At 34.5% G+C, this 20,972-nt stretch overlaps 3 protein-coding genes across 3 annotated transcripts; all 3 read right to left on the bottom strand.

Moving 5' to 3' along the window:
* Positions 1-635: 635 nt before the first annotated feature.
* On the bottom strand, positions 636-1,346 carry LOC137742198 (probable histone H2B.1). The gene has a single exon (XM_068481989.1). It carries the CDS (start codon positions 1,272-1,274, stop codon positions 846-848), a length of 429 nt encoding a protein of 142 aa, XP_068338090.1. The 5' UTR covers positions 1,275-1,346; the 3' UTR covers positions 636-845.
* Positions 1,347-7,569: 6,223 nt separating this feature from the next.
* On the bottom strand, positions 7,570-8,885 carry LOC137741436 (protein SENSITIVE TO PROTON RHIZOTOXICITY 2-like). Its single transcript, XM_068481153.1, has one exon. The coding sequence runs from the start codon at positions 8,821-8,823 to the stop codon at positions 7,570-7,572; it is 1,254 nt and encodes a 417-aa protein (XP_068337254.1). The 5' UTR covers positions 8,824-8,885.
* A 1,781-nt stretch (positions 8,886-10,666) lies between these two features.
* LOC137743044 (uncharacterized) lies at positions 10,667-11,674 on the bottom strand. Its single transcript, XM_068482963.1, has one exon. The coding sequence runs from the start codon at positions 11,672-11,674 to the stop codon at positions 10,667-10,669; it is 1,008 nt and encodes a 335-aa protein (XP_068339064.1).
* Between the last annotated feature and the right edge of the window lie 9,298 nt (positions 11,675-20,972).

Consider the following 20,972-nt stretch of genomic DNA (forward strand, 5'->3'; position numbering starts at 1 on the left):
CATTTCTGTTTGGTCGAAAATTAAATGTAGGATAGGTATAACAAATATAGGTATTTGTGTAAAAATAAATACACGATGCACACAGATTTGAACTGTAGATTGTGTACGCAATTGTAGCAATAGTTTTTTAATTACTAAGTAGAGTAAATCGTAGCTATATGTGCCACTATAGTCACAGCCGTCTATTTTCACATTTTTAGATAATTTTGTTCGTGTTTCACGCTCCTCTCTACCCTCCCCCGCTCTAAGAAAAACTCTAAAATGACAACGCTCATACCATGTAAGTTGTTTTCCACCAATCCTCCCCTCAATCACCATATCTCATGTACGGTCAAAATCCAGGGTAACAGTTCAAGTCCTGTTTCCATCTGTACAATTTTACTGCAATGGAAACTTGCATCACTTCATGTACAATCTCCACCGTACATCTCACTGGAAAACTAGTGTCAAATGCATCGCTACTACCATCTCCACCTTCCATCTCACTGCTCATCAGTGTTTAAGTATCCAAAACCAATTCAATTTCTGCAACTCCTAACTTTGTGTTAATATTCCTAATCATTTATACAATAATCAAAATTAAATGCAAAACAAATGCAAGAAATTAAGCCAAATAAAAATAACATTTCCAGAAGTTAGCAAAACATAAAACCTTCCATTGTATCCAGAAATCATCAAGCAGATGTTCCAATTCGATTCCAACAAAAGCAAATTTCAAAATACCATAAAACCCTAAACATCCGACCCCTTCGACATCCCAGCCCCAAATTCAAACTTTACACCTAAAAACCCTAATTCCATCGCCATCCCCAAATACCCACTTCCCAAAATACACCTCCAAATCCTTAAGAGCTAGTAAACTTGGTCACCGACTTAGTCCCCTCAGAGACAGCGTGCTTGGCGAGCTCACCAGGGAGCACCAACCTCACCGCCGTCTGAATCTCCCGTGAAGTGATCGTCGGCTTCTTGTTGTACCTCGCGAGCCGCGACGACTCCTGAGCGAGCTTCTCGAAGATGTCGTTGATAAAGCTGTTCATGATCCCCATGGCCTTGCTGGAGATTCCGATGTCTGGGTGGACCTGCTTCAGGACCTTGAAGATGTAGATCTTGTAGGTCTCCACGCTCTTCTTCGATCTCTTCTTCTTCTTCTCGCCGGCGCCCTCCTTGGGGAGATTCTTCTCGGCACGGGGCTTTTTCTCAGCAGGGGCCTTCTCAGCCTTCTTCTCCTCCGCGGGCTTCTTCTCGGCCGGCTTCTTCTCTGCCTTGGGAGCCATTGGTGTCAGATTTTCGGAAAAACAAACTAGGGTTTGTAGAAAAGGAGGAAAATACAGAGCTATCTGAGACGAAGGTTGTGAGTGAATGAGATGGGTTGGATTTGGGATTCTGTATATATAGGGGAAGGTGATGAGATTTGATTGGTTGTGTTGGTGCTGCGCGGATCAGTGACGTGGAGCGGTTGGATGTTCGGTGATAGAATAGACGGTGGAGATCGGGTTTTGTTTGAGCGGTAGAATTTGTTCAGAATTATTTTTAAATTGGGATTTTTGGGTTTGGCGGGTTTGGGGCTTTTAACGCGCGATTTGGTGAAAATAATTTGTATTTTAATCGAATCAAAACGCACTGCCGTATTTCATTTCATTTTATTGATCTAGGTTCAAAAATTGAACTGTTGTTGAATTTAGTCCAGTTTTCCTGTTTTTCAATTTTATTTATACACCTTTGTGGCTTTGTGAAAAAATTTAATTAGAATATTTAAACAGGGTAACTTGCATAAAATTATTTTGGTCAAACCACAATTCATACCTTATGTTTCAAATATTGTAATGTCATACCTCAACTTATGAATTTGTTACAATGTCAAACTTCCGTTAAATTTTCTATTAATTTGACTGTTAAATGCTGATGTGGTAGGCAACGAGCCTACTCACTCTTCCAACTGGATTGATAAATTAATAAAATATTAAATTCATGATTTATTGAAAAAATTAAGAACCTTTTTTTTGTAGCAGAATATCAAAATAATGAAGAGGGTCCCACCACTACGCTTAGCAATTCCTTCCCCATTGGATTAGCTTGGGCTCAAGAGCCTCCTGACCAACGCACAAGAACCATTGAATTTTAATCCAATAGCTACAATTATTATAACTTTTAGATATTCTTTGTTTGTAGTCGTTGGATCAAAATCCAACACCCCTTGTGCATTGGTCAGAAGGTTCCTAAGCTTAAGCTTAGGAGAGGATGCAATTCCTTCCCCATCACCGCCGTGCATTCTCCTTGACGCCATGCTCACCTGCAACCTCATAACCTAAAAATAAAAAACTCTGCAACCAAGGATTCAAAATCTTAGCCATCCAATCCCTCCCGCTACCAAAGCTTCAAATCAACCCCTACAACTTAACCACGAAGCCCAGCCACCAACGATGTCTCTCTCTTCGCTCTTCCCCTCCAGAAATGTCGTCTTCATCAATCTCGTCGTCATTTCTCAACAGCAACCATCACGAAGCCCCATGCTTCAGCTAGGCCCAAGTTTTGGTGAACGTCGGTCCTCTTCACGACCCACTCCTGCAACCCGTGCCCCAGACCTGCGGCACCCCACCTCTCGGCATCAGCGATAGCTGCAGATATTCACCTGCAGATCGAGACCAAATTCTTGCACAACCCACGCAAATCAAGAAGCTCGAAACGTTCAATATCTTTATAGCAGTTCCACTGGGAACCTTTAGGCCGGCACCCAGCGAAATTATTGCCCGGGTACCCAGCCAATCCACTCCAGCCGAGCAGATAGGCTGTCACCCAGTCCAAGCTGGTCTATCGGCTGGCTCAGAATGTGTTGAGCCCTTGCCCAGCCTACATGACACCAGGCGATACCGTCACGCCTTCCTCGACCCGAATTCGACTCCCTGGGTGTGGAGCACCTCCTTGGTGAGCTCCGGCGAGGAGACGACGAATAAGCAGGGAGTCCAGAGAGAATAAGAAGAAGCAGGGAGTCCAGAAAGAAGAAGAAGAAGGGCAGCGGCGCCAGCAGCGTGATTCTCAACCCCCGAGCTCAGCAGCAGCAGCGGCACTGGCGGCGTCAAGGCCGAGTCCCGGAAGCTCCTTTCCTCTAAGTACAAAGGCGTAGTCCCGCAGCCCAACAGACGTTGGGGTGCCCAGATTTACACCAGCGTGTCTGGTTGGGTACCTTTAACGAAGAGGACGAGGCCGCCAGGGCCTACGACGTTGCTGCACAGCGCTTCCGTGGCCGCAACGCCATCACCAACTTTAAGCCCTCATCTGCCGAAAAACTATGCTTGACCGCACAGTTGGAAAATCAGGGAAGAAAGTGGGAAAAGTGGGAAGAATAAGAAGAAAAAAAAGGCAGTCCAGAGAGAAGAAGGGAAGAAGAAGTCAGAAATTTAAAATTAAATTATTATTTTATAACAAAAAATAATAATATTTTAATAAAATGGACTAGGTTATTTTTTTTAGGGGTGGAGATGCTTTGGCATATTACTGTTCACTTAAGTGGATAAATGCGCTGGGTGCTAGCGCAAAGTCTTTGGGGGTGGAACTACTCTTAGTCACCACGCCTATTGCCATTGCAAACCCGACCCCAGCGCCTAGGGTTGGGCATTTTAAAAATAAATTAAAAACCCGACTAGGCCACCCGAACAGCACCCGCGGCTTGGTTTGATTTGGTTTTTTTTTTTTTTTTTTTTTTTTTTTGTTTTTTTAATTTTTGGTAGTTAAATCGAACCGCACTAACCTTAATCAATTCTCAAAATTTTTAGTGTTCAATTAACCAAACCAATCCGCATATATCTAATTTTATTTTTTAATTATAATTAATACGTGTAATATTTTAAATGGTTAGTTATTTACAAGTTACCATGTTTCCACCACATGAAAACAAGTCTCTTTGGAGAAGAATAGGGGGACCATTTGAAGAAGGCAGCAACTGCTGCTTTGGTGCTCTCCTTGGGCTACCTCATTTGTGATTTCCTTTGAGCAATCACTCATATTGGTGCTATGTTCTGTAGCTTTTGGAGAGAAATTTGTTATGTATTTTCGTCTTTGCATAAACCGAGAACCGATCCAAACCAACTCGCCACTATCAGTTAACCGACTTGATCGGCTTTAGATCCAGCTTGGTTGATTTCGGTTTGCAATTTTGGCCCAACCGATTAGGTTGGTTTGGTTTCAATTTTGGCTTAAAACCGACCCAAACCAACTCACGCCCAACCCTATCAACACCTCTCTCTCCTCCATGCCTGATCAACTTGCCCACCCCCTCTCTCTCCTCCATAGCCTTCAAACTTCATAATTTGAAGAACCTAGAAGGAGAAAAAATATCATAAATAATCAATCGTCATTGGGGAAAATTCCGGTGGCCGGAGAAGAAGAGGACTTTGCTGGAGTTTATGAAGGTGAAGGCAGCGTCTGGTGTTGGAGAAAGATAATGCACGTGGTGATGGGGAAGGAATTGCTAAGCTTAGTGGTGGGACCCTCTTCATTATTTTAATTTTGTTGTTACAAAAAACAAAATCTTTATTTTTTAATATTTTATTAATTTATCAATCCAATTGAATGAGTGAGTGAGCCTGCTGCCTATCACGTCAGCACTTAATAGCTAAATTGATAGAAAACTTAACGAATGTTTGATATTGCAACGAATTCATAAGTTGAGGTATGACATTGCAATGTTTAAAACATGAGGTATGAGATTGCGGTTGGACTTATAGTTGAGGTAGTTTTGTGTACCCATTTTCATAAGAAAATTTAACCACTCTCATGGAATATAGGTAAAAGAAAATTTATATGTCATCATATACGATACTTATATCATATATTGATGTAATACATTAACATGCAATAGAGGTCTACGAAAATAAATAAAAATTAATCTATGTATCATCCATGAAAATAGTTCAAAGTCTTTCACACATTTATAAATCCGTAATATAGACATCATATATAGTACCTACAACAAAGATTAGTTAACACATTTAACTTGTGATAGAGGTAAAAGATAAAACTGAGATACGAATTAGGAGGGGAAAAGGAGAAACAATATTTAGTTCTTATATTTAATTTTAAAATTGAGTAAAAGATAAACATTTATCACCATTAAATTAATAATAACAAAATGTTGATGTGAATAATCAATGAAGGAACATAACACAATAAATAGACTAACCTAATAATGACTCACAAAATTGAACTTATATCAAGTTTACAATATTAAATATTAATTATCGATTATTTCTTAGAACTGTTATTTTCATTCTAAAAATCTTATTTTGCACTCCAAATTTTTTATATTCAAAACAAAAAATACACTTATGGGAAGTGCACAATAAAATTTTTAGAGTGTTACTATTAGCACCCTTATTTTTTTCACTTAAAGGAGCAAAGTAAATATAAAAGCTTTTAGGGCAACCAATACAAGAGAGGTATATTTGGGTAGCATGTGCAGCACAAGCCGGAATAAAAAGCCTAATACGATATCATTTTTTTTTTCGGTAACAATACGATATCATTTTTATGATCTGACATTTGTGTCGTGTTTTTCGTGTTCGTATCATACTCGATATTTTAACGGGTCGTGTCGTGTAACACCCGTTAACATAAACGGGTAAAATGATCCGATCCGAAATCGACATGTGTACCCGCCACCAAAGGTCTACCATCATGGTTCTTATAATAAAACCTGCAGAAGCTGCGCATATAAACTACTTTTGGATATGTGATTTCTGCACAATTATTTTCTTCTCTTACGCACTAATATTAGCGGCTATTTGGTGGGATTATGTTCATCTATACGGTCACTTAATTTCCTTATATTTTTCATGTTCGGTCGTACATCCTACATAAAGGTGCAGGGTTTATTGAATAAAATGTAAAAGAATTGTTAACGTGAATTATTCAGAGGTCAAGTTCCTCCATAAACCCAAGATTAAGAAGTCATGGTTCCTCCTCCATAAACTCCAAATTCGTATTTTCATTGATATTCTCAAGCACTTCCTCGTGTCCATATCATTTAGTACCATAGCATTGCCTGGCGTTGGATCCTCGTGTGGAAAACTTGAAGATTGAAAGCCAGCTCACTCGCCACGGGGAAGTGACTTGGAGATTAGTTTTGTGATTGTTAGCTTTGCACGCATGTTTTAGACATACACACTGACAAGGTTCAAGTGACATGCCTCGATCCAAATGGACATTGATAATCTAAGAAATTAATACACGAAAGTAGTTCAAGTAATATTTTGAGAAAACTAATTTTTGTTCGTTCATGTAAACAACATGCTAGAAAATTATTATCAAATGTCTTTAGATAAAAGGTTAACATATTGTGCTTGGATTGAAATTCACACGTTTCGAAAAGCCTTTACGCTTGTTAGATGTACTCTGTAAAAAATAATTATTATATGTAACTTTTTAGGATATACAAATGATGTAAAATCATTGGTAAAGATCTCATTAATTGTTATACATCCGAACAGTGAGTCCATAGATAATAAATAAAGGAAGAAGTGATCTAAAGAAGTTGGATTCAAGAGATATTCTTTTATCCAACTATCATGACATAAACTGTTCTCAACCATATGATTATTAAATGGACATTGATAATTCAGAAAGACTGATATGCACTAAGTTTGCTTAATTGGGAGAATGATGAGTCTCAAGTCATTTATGTGTAGATACTAAGACAAGTGTGTAGGTGCATAATAAAGAGTGAATTCACTAAACGGATCAATCCAGAGTTCTTGCATGGAATTCTACTTACGTATCAAGCAAGAAACTTTAAGAGTTGCAATAATGCAAGTAATCCTTAGATTTGAGTGTGGATACGTCATTGGCCATTTGTTGATGCAAAATGAATGACCATGCTCCACCACGGGAGTGTTCCATGCATTGTTGGGGCCCTTGACTTGTGCATAGATGTATGCGCGTGTGTGATGAGAAATCTATAACCTTGAGTAAGTGAAGGTAATAGTCGACAATATGATTCGAGAATCTTAGAGCGAATATTGATCGTGATTTAGGAAGGCATTCTAATTCTCAACTGAATCATATGAATTAAGGAAATCAAAATTATGGGTGTGTCATAAATTATTTGTATCCTAATGATGTGATTAAGAATATTGAATTAGATAATGATCGGATTCCATTGTAATTCAAACTAAATAGGTTTCCCGATTCTAATAACTAATGACTAATACTGTAAGTACAAAATTTTACCTTGAAAATGTTGGCGTGAGTCAACCATTTAGTTTAGGAATGTAATCCTATAATTGATTCCTTGTGTAATTGGGCTTCTTATTTCTTGTTATGTGGGATATTGTACAACTATATATTTACCTCCTAGAGTGAAGAATAAACACACAATTCAAACCCTAAGCACTTTTATCTGAAAATTGAATCAAAAGTTTCATAGCTAGAATAATTAAGTACGGTTAATTAATTACAATGCAAGCTAAACTCACAAACCAAGCTGCGAATTATTCCTAAACATTTTTGTTGACACATAAGATAAAGGATGTACTTATCAAACACAAATAAAACCATTAATGCTTTACCATTCAATATTCATCCCATTTGCATCTGTGATCCATGGCTTTGCTGATCAACCTTCCCAATCCTTGTCAAAGAAGTGATCATAACTGGCGTATGCCCGGTGAATAACGCGACGTGCCCCATCAGCTTATCTTTCCTTGAAAATGTTGTTCCACATGAACACTGCCATCTCAGATCGCCGCAGTGCTTCTCATGGGTGCGTAGATCAGATAACACCGAGAACTGCTTCCTGTTGCACCTCTTGCACACATACATCTTAGGACAATGGCTCCTCTTGTAGTGATTCTTCACACAAATCATCGATTTCAAAGGCTGGAATTTCGCGTGCTTTTGGTTCCACCTACACCCTTCTTGCGGACACGAATACTTTCTTGGCAATTTCGTCGAACATGCCATGTTTCCATCTATGCCTCCTGCAATATCATTATTGTTGTTAGTTTTCTTCAAGGGGTTGCTTAGAGCAACGATAGTCTTGTACTCATCTCCATGAGCCCTCATGTGCATTCTCAAATTCGCATCGCGCTTGAACCCTTTGCCACAAACTTGGCAGTAATGGGTGTACTTAGCCAACAAATCCGAAGCATCTACCTCAATAATGTCGTAGTTCGAAGGAACAGGCAATTCCTTGCCTTGCACATGCTTATCATTGTTGCCCCTTTGATTGACAATCCTAGTACTCGTATCTGCCGTGGTACAATCATTGTAGCTGTCGCTAAACCAATCGAGTGTGTGTTCACGAGTAGAATAGAAACCAGATTGATCAATTTTATTACCATGACCGCCACCAAAGTTTGTTTCCGATAAGCGATTATGATCACGATGATCAGAAGGATTACTAAGACCTTGACCAGTAGTAGTGGTGCTAGTATTAGTGTTGTTGATGTGGTTACCTGGAGTAGTAGTGGAAACAAGGGCCATCTGTTGACATGTGAACATCATAGAAGAAGCCGTGACGATGATTTCTTGTATGATATTGCTCATGCTTGCTAGGGTGATGGTGGCTGACTCTTGGGGTTGACTTTGATGATGATTTGGAGAGATGAGGATGCTGACTAGTGATTTGGCTTGATGAACCTTTTCTTTTAGGACTGAGAAGTTGCAGAGGAGAGAGGTTGAGTGATTGTCAGGAACCGACGATGATGAGGAGTTTGGTTCGAGTGAAAATGAAGAAACCTGATCAGGATCTTCATAGATTTGTAACCCTAGATGGTGTTGTTGCTGTTGTAACATAGTTTGGAAACAATTAGATGGAGCCCCAGAAATCATTCTTTTGGTTTTGCTTCTTCTCCAATCTGCCTTCCTGTGAGACTGAAATGTTGTCTACTTATTTTGGTTTTCAGATCTTTCTCTTGGAAAGGTTGAAACTGCTTGTAGTGCATATATAGAGATTAATTATATAGGGTTCATATGATCAAGGAAGAAAGAACCCACGCTTTTCAGTAGTATAATATTACTTATGCTGGCTAAGTCATGAGAGAGAGAGAGAGAGAAGTCAACTTGGAGTTATTAGGTCTCAACCGAATCAACTGATCATCCCCAGTGGCGACCTTCCTCATATAAGGCTAACCTCAAATTAGGACAGACCTTGTGCAGAGAGATTTGGAGAGTTAGAAAAGTATATAAAATTATAAATTAATCATGTTTTGGTTCCATAAGTTTATTAATATATCTTTTTACTTACATGAATTGCCTACTAAGAGCATGGTGTAGATAATTGATCGGCAAACCCATTTTGATCAGCCACATAAGCAAAAATGAACTATAACGGTATAGGCAATTGAGTTTACAAATTTTGTCTACTCTTTCAAAGTAGACAATGTTACCTACAATATCATGAGTAGGCAAATCGGATCCCACATATCTTTTTATTGTGAAATATTGTATGTGGAGGAAAATAACAAAACTAAAAGCTAGCTAAAAGTAGATGTTATAGATGAAAGAAAATAATAAAATACAATTTTGCCTACTTGGTTTGCTAATCCATTGAAGTGAAAAACATTTTCCATGAGGCAATTGAGCAAAACAACATGCCATGTCAGCCTTTATAGTATAATTTTATCTGCTTTAATTACCTATACCATAGAAGATGCTCTAAGCCTATATGCCAACTACTAGCTAGGTTATTTCTTGCATGTTGAATGGGTGCAGAGATTTAATTTTTGTAAGGGCTTGTGGTTTAGCAATTTATCCTATTCTTTAAGGATGATTTATGTATGATTAACTAAAATATAGATAGTTTGGACAAATCCAAAATCATCCAATTGTAGTGAAGAAAATAGACGAATATGATGTTCCAATGAAATACTAAAATAACCATCTCATTTAATCCATCCCTTTTATAGCTTTAAATTTGAGTGATTTTTTGTAGCATCAAAAGACCTAAAAGATAGACGATTCGATTGTCGGAATATCAATGTGGTGTAGTCAAAGATGTCTCTTTCTATAAAAAATTTACGAAACCCTTCAAGTTACATATATAACTACTCTTGACAATCTCTTTGCCAGCTTATAGAACTTCTAGTGAAACTAATTTGTTTTTCAATTTCGCTCGTTTTGTCGCATCCTTTTTGACCATTTCGTATAGTGATGCATATAGGACTTTTTTGTTGGATAATTAATTAAATATCGGAGAAGTTGAAATATATGTGGATGCATTTGAGCCGTTGGTAAGTTCCATTTGATAGTCACTGCGATGGTCAAAATCATTAGCTTGCGATTGTCATGCCTCACGTACGTATGCATGCCTGGATGACTGACTAAACACGTAAGTTTAATTAGTATGACCGTCATCTAGGATCAAACACTTGGGTTACATACTGAAAAAGTATCTAGCACTTCAGTGGGATAATCTATAGCAGCATCACATTCTTTCTCTCTCTTTCTCTCTGTTTTTGTTTCCCTGCGTCTTGAGTGTTCACGAACTTGGGGTGGTTTCCCAGCACACTTCATATTCCAAGTGATTAACAAAAAGATCATTATTGTAAGTGATCAATTGTCTTCGTGATTAGCATTTTTCTCCTTAATTTACTGTGTTTCATGTTTAAACTCTCAACATCCTCCCTTAATGTAGTTTATAATCAAGGGAAGTGTTATTAGCAATCCAAAAATCTCATTCAACACTCCTTCCAATTCGGCCTGCTGTTATAGCAGCTCCTCCATCTCCAGACTCGGCCAGTTTGGCCTGGCCTGTGCGCTTCCCTTTGGTTTTCAACTGTTTTTTCAATTCCCAGTACCACTCTGGATACCCATGTAATTCAAAACATGTTTCTTCAGTGTGCCGTTTTCCATTGCAGTGATTGCAACGAAGTCTATCCTTGTCGATGTCTTCTTGGGTACGATTCGGACGTGGTGTTCCCGTGGATGGTGGACGCATGGACGATGATGGGAACTTGGTGACCATTGCCATAGAGGAGCTTGTTGTCGTGGCTTTTGTCCCAAGCATAGTTGTCTTTCTTTGCGCTTCACGTCGAACCAAACTGAAGCACTCTTCAATCCCAGGAATGGGTTTCATTCTTAGGATTTCACTCCGGACTTGATCAAAGTCATTGTCTAAGCCTGCAAGAAAATCATACACCCTATCTTTTGACAGCTCTTCCTTACGGGTTCGAAGATCAACTGCGCAAACCATCTTGATAGGACGTCTTTTATCAAGATCTTGCCATACTCCCTTCAGTTCTGTGAAGTATAAATTTACAGGACGACCATCCTGTTTAGTCCGTGTAGCCTTACATCTCAGTTCATAATACTGAGACTCATCGGATCCGTCGTAAAACATCTGGGTTGCACTCTCCCAGATATCTTTGGCTGTCGGAAGATCAATGAAGAGACTCAACAGGTGTGGTTCCATGGTTTTCAACAGCCACCCTCGCACGATCGCATCTTCGGTGACCCACTTTGTGTAGCCCGGAGAGTCTTCTTCCATAACTGGAATTTTCCCAGTCAAATATCCATGCTTGCCGAGGCCTGCAGCATGGACTTCCATCATCTTTGACCAAACTTTAAAGTTTGTATCATTCAATCGAATTCCAAATGGTACGCCGCTGATGTTGGTGGACTCCATCGAACTGGACATGGGTTGGACGGTAACCAACTCTCCAAACTTTCTATCTTCTGCCATCGCACCAGGTTAGTTGTGATTTGGCAAGATCAAATTTTGATGTAGCTTTGATGATTACAAAGCCACAAGGGTTTTGTTTGGTTTCTGGGTTCAAATTCTAAGAACACCAGGATTTGTTTTTTTTCCTTTTTTTCTTCTGCAATCTTTGCAGAATGCACGGCTTTGGGTTTGACTTGTTTTAGGGTTTGGGAAGAGACAGGCCGAAACCTGCTCTGATACCAAGATAAAAGTATATGTGTTTAGGGTTGAATTTGTTATATTATTCTTCTCTCTAGGAGGCATATATATAATCATACATGAGGCCCTATAAATTAGGAAACAAGAATCCCAAATAGCCAAGGAATCAATCAAGTAATCCTATTCTAATTACATTCCTAAATCATAAAGTTGACTCACGCTAACATTTTGGAGTACCAATAACAATTCCCATAATCAATTGTAGGCAAGCAATAAAAACAAAAGAGTAATGTTGAGGATACTAAATTTTGGAAACTAAAAGATATGTAAGTTGATGATTAGTTTATTAATTAAGCGTTGATAGACGTGTTCATTTCTATTTGTGACACATCATTTAGTTTGCAAATTGAGTCTTCCTAACATTACAAAGTAATGATATTCATATTTATACCACCTTAGATGACATTTGATGTGGATAGCCAAATCATTTGAATTAATTAGATTTTTAAATTTAGTTCATTATTTAATAAACTAATAATTAACAAAAACTAGTTAATTAAATGATGATTGTGTTATACGAGGAGTTTTTCTCCTCCCTTTCCTTGGGTTTTGCAAAGTTTTCAAATAATGTGTTTGTCCACATTAGATGTTACCTAAAATGATATAGAAATATGATATAAAAACATGATATGAACAACATTATTCTTACTCAAAACAAAAAGATTGTTCTCCTGTGTTTACTATGTCTAGCAGCACACTTAACAATTTAATAACGAAGAGTACGCTATCTTATTTTTTAACAACTCCGAAACTGCGCCGGCGCATGCATCAGAATCTAGGTACTTAATTTGTATAATATTATATAATATTATAGGTTTCACAACCAAACGGGCCAACAGGCAGTATATTGGCAGGTTTTGCCAGCTAGGGTGTATATTATAAGTTTCTGGTTGTTTTTAATGCTACTCGAAGAATGCATTTTTCATCCTTATCTAATGGGCTATAAGTATGGGTCTCTTTTACTACAAAAGATTAAATTAAAATACATAACTTACTATTTTTAAAGTTGGTATAAACGAGAAATGGAAATTTTATGACCTGTTTTGAGACCATCTTCAATGGTTGAGCTAAAGCTAAATTTTTTAGTCCGGAAAATTTAGCTTTTAGCCCAGAAACAGTTTTTCCGCTCCAACCGTTATAACCTAAAATTTAGCGCGCGATTATTAAAGAATGAACTTAGGTTATTTTTTTTTTAAAAAAAATAAATATGTAGATCATCGTAATTTAATTTTATAAACATTTTAATCTAAAAAAATTTATATTCCGATAAATATTTGATGGAGTCCACTCCGATTTCTGGGCTAAATTTTGGGGAGAATTTGACATTGGTTTAGCATTTAACATTTAGCCCAAAATTTCCCCTTGAATTGGAGTGGGTTTGGGGGGAAATTTTGGGGGGTAATTTGGCTTTTAGCCCATTATTGGAGTTGGTCTGAGGTAGAAGTTGGATTCGTCAAGAAGAAAATTTATTTTCATCATTTCCAAAGTAAAAAGAAGGTTTTTTCATGTCCAATTTCATCAAAATGAAAAATAAATCTCGTCTGCCTTCAAAATACTTTAAATTTAGAAAATTATCCATCTTTATTCAATACTTTGAACCAAACGAGGCAAAGAAATAAGGGATAACAATTTATTGAGTTTGTGGTTGACAACACTTCACAGACACATACACACATATATAAGGTGGTGTTATCTGCATGCTCATTTTTATATTTCATACATTCTCTTAATTTTTAACCATCAGATTTAATGAATTAAAGAAGATCAAATAACTGCAATTAACAAAGATGTGTAGTAGGTAAAATAAATGTGTAGATAACAGGATCCTATTTATTATAAACAGAAAATTGGGTCTAGGGATGAGGAGTTAGATTAATTAACTAATTCAATTGCTAGGTTTTCTCTTCCTTCATAGGTAGGCCCACAAGCATATCAAAGAAGAAGTAAACGCTTTTTATGAATTGGGAGCATTTTTTCTCGCCACTTTCAAGTGATGGTAATACTCATTAGCATACTTATTATCATTTGATAGATTTCTATGTATTTAATATATAGATCTTAAAACTTAAACTCATATGATAATAATATATAAGGTGGTAAACATAACCATTACTTGAAGTTGGTAGCAAAAATATTCCCTTATAAATAAATGATAATTATATTGCCAAGCTCTAGTACAATATACAACAAAACAACAATAGCTAAAAATTGTTGGAATTTTGGAAAGGATTTTTTTAATTTGTGAGTTGTTGGATTTGGAACATCATGCACATCGACAACTTGGTAGTTTGGATAATGGTTTTTTCAAGCTTATAGGTCATAACTAAATAATTAATCAGTATTCTTTTGAAAATTAAGAAAGGGAGGGTCGTTAATTTATTTGTTCCTTCATTCCTACGTCATCAATCTCAAGGCGATGTCTAAATGGCAGTAAATGAATTCTCATTGGCATCTCTGGTGCACGCACAATGCCATGTTCAGCAACGGAAGATAATAGCGAACAAGGGAAATATACAGATAGATCTCTTTTGCGGCATATATAGGTAAGTAATTAACTCTGAACCCAAAAAAATAAGTGAATTAGTTTAAAAAGGACAGGAAATTAAGTTAGTGAATTAGTTGATGATGAACTAAAACCCTAAAAATATGACAACTGTGTTGGAGTTTTTTGAGCTCCTTTAGTCCCACGTTGGGGAATTCAAGGAAACTTGAGGTCCTTATATTAAGTTAGTCACCTTTATTAGTGATTAGGTGTTGGACCATTTGGAATGAGGAATGATATTTGGGCCACTAATTGTGTGGATTAGGCTTGATGATTATATCATAATATTAACATAACATCAATATTAATCAATCAAGACAAGGTTGGGGCCCAAGAATTAAAATTAATCAGATCATTAATTTTAATTGCAAATTAAGTTTTTAATTAAAATTAATTAAAAATGTTTTGATTAATAGACACAACTCTTTGGAAAGAGTTGTGTAGCTTCAGATACATCCAAAAGGTATTTGAAGAGGTATGAAAGAGCCTATATAACTGGAGTCTCAGTTCCATCGTAGATGATCTTTTCTTCCTCCGCTCCTGTACAAACTTTCCAGAGAGTAAACACACAAAGCAATTCGCTAGAATTCTATAATCCAGTTCAGGTTGTAGGATTAGGTAGTTGTATCCTGGTTGAGCAAACGTTGTAGAACCATAAGCACTAGAGTGGGACGAAATACTGTTCGAAAGACATAGCTTTTGCACTAGCCTCCACTTGTTGTAATCAAGTTAGTACCATTTTAATTCATATACTTATTTCTATATTTTATTCTGTATAGCAAGTATTTTTTGTTAATAAAGTATTAGAATTTCGAATTCTATTATTTCTGTTATTTTTTTTATTTCTGAATTGTTCTCCAACAAACTGAATTTTTTAGCTCACTCTCATTTGAAACATGGTGGAGAAGTCAGAGATGCGGTATTAGAAGAAATGGGATTTTCCCCACACAGAGATTATGTTGAACAAATCAACAAAACATTCACACGGACGGAGTCAACAACTTGCTCCAGATAACTGCTACTGATTACCTGGAGAGGGCGCAAGATGAACTCCTTTATACACAAAATGGAAGTAGAAAATCTCCATTTTAAGCCCTTAGCCCATCCTGCAAAACTTACAAAGACTCTATATTTCAAAGTGCAGAAAAAGAATCATAGAGGATGAAAAAATAAAACTAAATTGAAGCTGCAGTGGTTCACCACAAGGAAAAAACAAAAAATAGGGTTGGTAGATCCATTCTCCCTCGTCAGGAAGCAAATGAATTGTTACTAAAGGAAAGAAATAAGCCAACCCTAGACAGTTTTAGTACATGCAGGAATTTACTCATACTTACAACAACGAGTCGGTCTACTAAGAAAACCTTCTCCGAAAACCCTAAATTCAACCTAGAATAGGAACTAAACGTATCAAAAACCATGTCCAGTACGTTCTCTCCAAACATACACCTCCACAAATTTATGAGCACTAACCACCAAAACCCAATGAACATCTAATTCATTGGGAAAAAAAAAACATAAATTCACCACCAGCAGAAAGAAAAAAAAAAAAATTACCAGGGAAAATTGCTAACAACCGATCAAAGAAGGGTTCTTTAAATATTGGTCCATACAATCCATATTTTCCAAACATAAACCCACCTATAATTAAACATCCAATAAAATCCGAGATTTCAAATAAATTGTCATGTAGAAATACAAGTAAACTATTTTTACAGATTATTTACAAGTTATGCCACAACCGATTTATAAGTTTCTCACCCACACTTGAATTTTAGCTTCAATCAAGGGCATTAAAGTCTGATTAATCCTTCTAACCATTTTTTTTTCCTCAAATCCTTCTAATGTTTTCTTAGAGAGAAATGAGGTTCTCATCCCTTTATTTCTATTCCATTAATTAAAATCTTATTTCTTTGTAATTTTTTTTTATCAAGGTCCTAACGTCATTATTCAATAATAAAATATTCACAAATCAGCATAATTAAATTGTATTTCTCAAATATTCATTTAGTGTTAGAAACGTTACATTTGGTATATTTATATTTATGGCTAAACTTTGTATCATATATTTGTATTTTTAGCTTGCACCCAATTTAATTTGCAACCATTTTTAAAAAAAAAAGTTGTACTAATTTTCTTTTTAGTTTTAATTTGTACCCATATATTAATTTCTTTTTGTGCCCATAGTTTTTAAAATTTCATCTGTACTCATAATTTTTTTAATCTTTTATTTGTACACATAATTTATTTATAATGTACCAATTCTTCATTATAAATGTACCACTTTGTTATATGTAAAATATACCAATTAATTTTGCAAAATTTTATACGTAAAATGTACCCATTTGTTAACACTATGAGCACATTCTTTTGCCATTGGTTATTTGTACACATAACATATATTGTTACATTATTTTATCCATTTATTCAATCAAAATGTTTGAATTTTTTTAGGATTAAGTACCTAATATGCCCAACCTTTTAGTGTCATTATAAATTGATCTCAACCTTTTTAAACATTTCAAATAAGCACTCAACTTATTGAAAATGTCTTAAGTCCCAGTTAATTTTTGTTAAATACTACAGGTGGCAACAATGAGTCCCACTTTTTAGCGTACTTGGACACTAAAATAATAATAAAAATATCTTAAAAAGGACATGAAGATGAAAAAAAATAAAAAATAAAAAAACAAATTCACAAATAAAATGGAAAACAAAAAATAAAGATGGGAAATATCAAGTCCTTGCCACCTCCAAACTCAACCTACTACCATCAAGACCATGTCCCTACCTTTATATTCAATCCCTACCAATTGGTTCAGCTTTTAGTTCTTCTTTGTGGCCAATAAAGATGATGGTAGCCGCAACATGGCAGTCTATACCATTTCAGCAACTTTCATGACCTTCTTTTGATTTTGGAGACAAAGTAAGTCCTAGTTAGTTTAACTTATACTGGAGCTTAATGGATGTGACATTTATAATATGTTGGATATTTATTTGGAATGTTTAAAAGGTTTGAAACCAATTTGGAATGACATTGAAAATGGGGGAGTTGTCAATTCCTTTTTTATTGTAGCCGTTTGTAATAGCAATATAATAAGGGGATTTTAAATTTGAGATTTATATGCCATATATATGTGTGTGTGTGTGTGTGTGTTTGTATACATATGGGCTTGGATCAATGACACCATATTTTTTACACAATATTTGAGACAATTTTTAAACTAGGGAAACTTTCGATGCGATCCCTATTTATTAATATTCTTTGATTGAAACATTGTTGGTTTTCAGTTTTTTATTGAAGTCCCTGAAATTAATGCAATAATGCATTTCTATGAGGTTATTATAATTTTTAGGGTTCTCTAGATATAAGCCCTGACAAATTACATTTCATAAACAAAAACCCATATAAATTTAAATCTCTAAATAAAACCCAATTTTCAAACAAACTGACATGTAAGCAAAAAAGTGACCTATTGTTACAATATATTTACAACTTATGCCACAACTCCCTAATTAAGTCAATAAAGGTTATCATAACTCACCCTAATTATGATGAGCAACAAGCTCCTATACTGTTAATATATTATACCAACAAATTTACCTATATTTTGTTGATTAAATAATAAGTATATTTATCTAAGAAATATCAATAGTATGCCTAATAAGTGTATTTATATGAGAAATATCGATAATATGCCTACTAATAGAGGCTTAGAATGCATGATAAACATGTATGAAATATTATACTAATTTACCTATATTTTGTAGATTCACTAATGTAAATAATAAAATATATTTTATACGAGAAACATCAATAGTTTGCCTAATAAGTATATTTATATGAGAAATACCAATAATATGCCTACAAATAGAGGCTTGGGATGCATGACAAACATGTATGAAATATTATACTAATTTACCTATATTTTGTAGATTCACTAATTTAAATGATAAATATATTTTATACGAGAAATATTAACAATATGCCACCTAATAGAGGCTCAGGATCCATGATAAACATGTATGAAATCTTATACTAATTTACCTACATAAATTAATTTACCTATATTTTCCAGATTCAAAAATTTAATAACAGGTGCATTATTTTTCAAAATGACCAAAACTATTAGTACTAAGTAGGTGCACTAATCTTTTCAAAACAAAAAAAATAGGTACATTGATGTTCGAAAAATAAAACAAAACATAGTAGACACATCATTTTTTACCCCTTTTGTTTTAAAGAAAACGAAAGCATGGTTTTTATTAAATCGCAATAGGGTACATTAATCTGAAAATTTATTGTTGAATTCAAAACGTTTTGAATTTTTATTCCTACGTCAACTAAAATTTCAAAGCCAGTACACACGTTACAAGAACATTAAAAAAGCTTTCCATTTTAATTTTGATATCAACATAAACTGCTATAATGACTTAACTAAGGGTAATTTGGGGAATCCAAATAATATTAAATACGACGCACAATCTCGATTAGGTAAGTTGCTTAGGTGGAGCCTAGTCATTGGGTTTTTGTTAGAAAAATATATTATTGTGGGTTTTATGTAAAAAAAATTGAGTTTGAAGGGGTAAAGTCACATTTTCAGTAATTTTTAAATTAACATTTGATATTTGTAGTTATTTATATTAATGAGATTTTGAATAAAATCCATAATTTGTTGAAAATATTTTAAAATAATATACTTAAATAAAACCCATGATTTGTCATTACTTGTATTAATGACATTTTACATACAAAAAATTGGTAATTTTTATACGATACATCTTACATACAAAAAGTTGGTACATTTTAATAAAGGTCATACATTTTATATAATGGGTACATTTCATATATATAAAAAATAAAAAATAAATAAAACAATGGGTACATTTTAACAAAGTGGTACATTTTTAAAGACAAATGGGTACATTATTAATAAATTATGGGTACAAATAAAAGGTCAAAAAATATGATTAGAAATAAAAGTTTGAAAAATATGGACACAAAAAGAAATTAATATATGGGTACAAACTAAAACTGAATAGAAAATTGGCACACTTTAAAAAAAGGGTTGCAAATTAAAATGGCACCGAATAAAAATAAAAATATATGACACAAAAATTAGCCATAAATATAAATAAATCAAATGTAACGTTTCTAACACTAAATGAATAATTTATAAATAAAATTTAGGGACGTTTTGAATTAGACGCCTCGTTTTTAAATGTCATAGACTAAACATCTATTCCTTTTGCAAATTTGATTAAACATTTTCCCTACAATTTTGGTACTTTAATTTTATTTCATTAGAAGTCTATTCATGTTAGCATTCCCTTTTTTTCTCCTATTTTTATGTATCTCTTATTATGATGATTTAAGATTTTTTTATTTTTTATTAAAATATTTATTTTAGTAAATTAAATAGAATGAAACAAAACTCGTTGTTAGGTACATTTGATTATAATAGTACATTTAATTACTTGGTACATTTGAATTTTTGGTCCATTTGGCTTCTTGGTACATTTGAATTTTTGGTACATTTAGTTTTTTTGTACATTTGAATTTTTGGTACGTTTGCTTTCAAAACATTATTACTTTTTGTTCTAATAATGAGGAAATACTTTAATTAATTTTTTCTTTTTTATAGAAAGAGTCGTTAACAATGTAAAAGTTTAAATTACTTTAATTAATTATTTTTTCTTTCTAGAAAGAGTCATTAATCAACGGATAATAACCTTTTTTTTTTAATTCAAAATTATATGATTTATCGTTATTATTTAGCATTATCTACAGTAATAAGGATTTATCTCTGATCAACTAAAAGTTGTTCCAGAGACTTATCTACCAAAAAACAAGACTATCTAGAGCATTGTGTATGAATCAAACATATTTTTAAACATTCCAAAAAGATGAATATTCATTTTAATATAGTTTATAATTGGGTACGTTTTAATTCGGGGTTGGTACATTTTCGTTTCACGTTGGTACGTTTTTCATTTAATGTTGGTACGTTTCCATTTGGCTTGGGTGTACATTTAGATTTTAAAAGTCTAAATTTTTAGACTTAAATATACTTGAAATTATTTAAAATATATAGCAGATGTTTAAATGTAAATTAATTTCAATTAATCCGAAATAGTTCAAGTTTGAGTATCTTAATCAAATGTTTCAAAAGCTTAATCAAAAACTCAAAAAGCATAAATATTTAGTCTACAAAAGTCTAAAATTAGGCGTCTAATTCTAATTTTCTCTAAAATTTAATTATCTTGATATGTAAAATATTTTATTATTGAAATAATTAATGATGTTTATTAAAACCAAGGACCTTGATTAAAAATTAAAAAGGAATAAGGCTTCAATCAATGGAGTTTTAAAAAGGAGTGCATTTTTTCTCACCATCATTTAGTGTGGTGTATGCTCACCTGAAACACCCCAATCGAGATCAGGGCATGCTGGCCATCACGTGGAAGTGACGTAACCATGTGCACAGTGCGGAAGCTAATAAAATAACAATAAAATAGTAA

The sequence above is a fragment of the Pyrus communis genome, chromosome 8 (assembly GCF_963583255.1).
Source record: "Pyrus communis chromosome 8, drPyrComm1.1, whole genome shotgun sequence".
NCBI lineage: Eukaryota > Viridiplantae > Streptophyta > Magnoliopsida > Rosales > Rosaceae > Pyrus > Pyrus communis.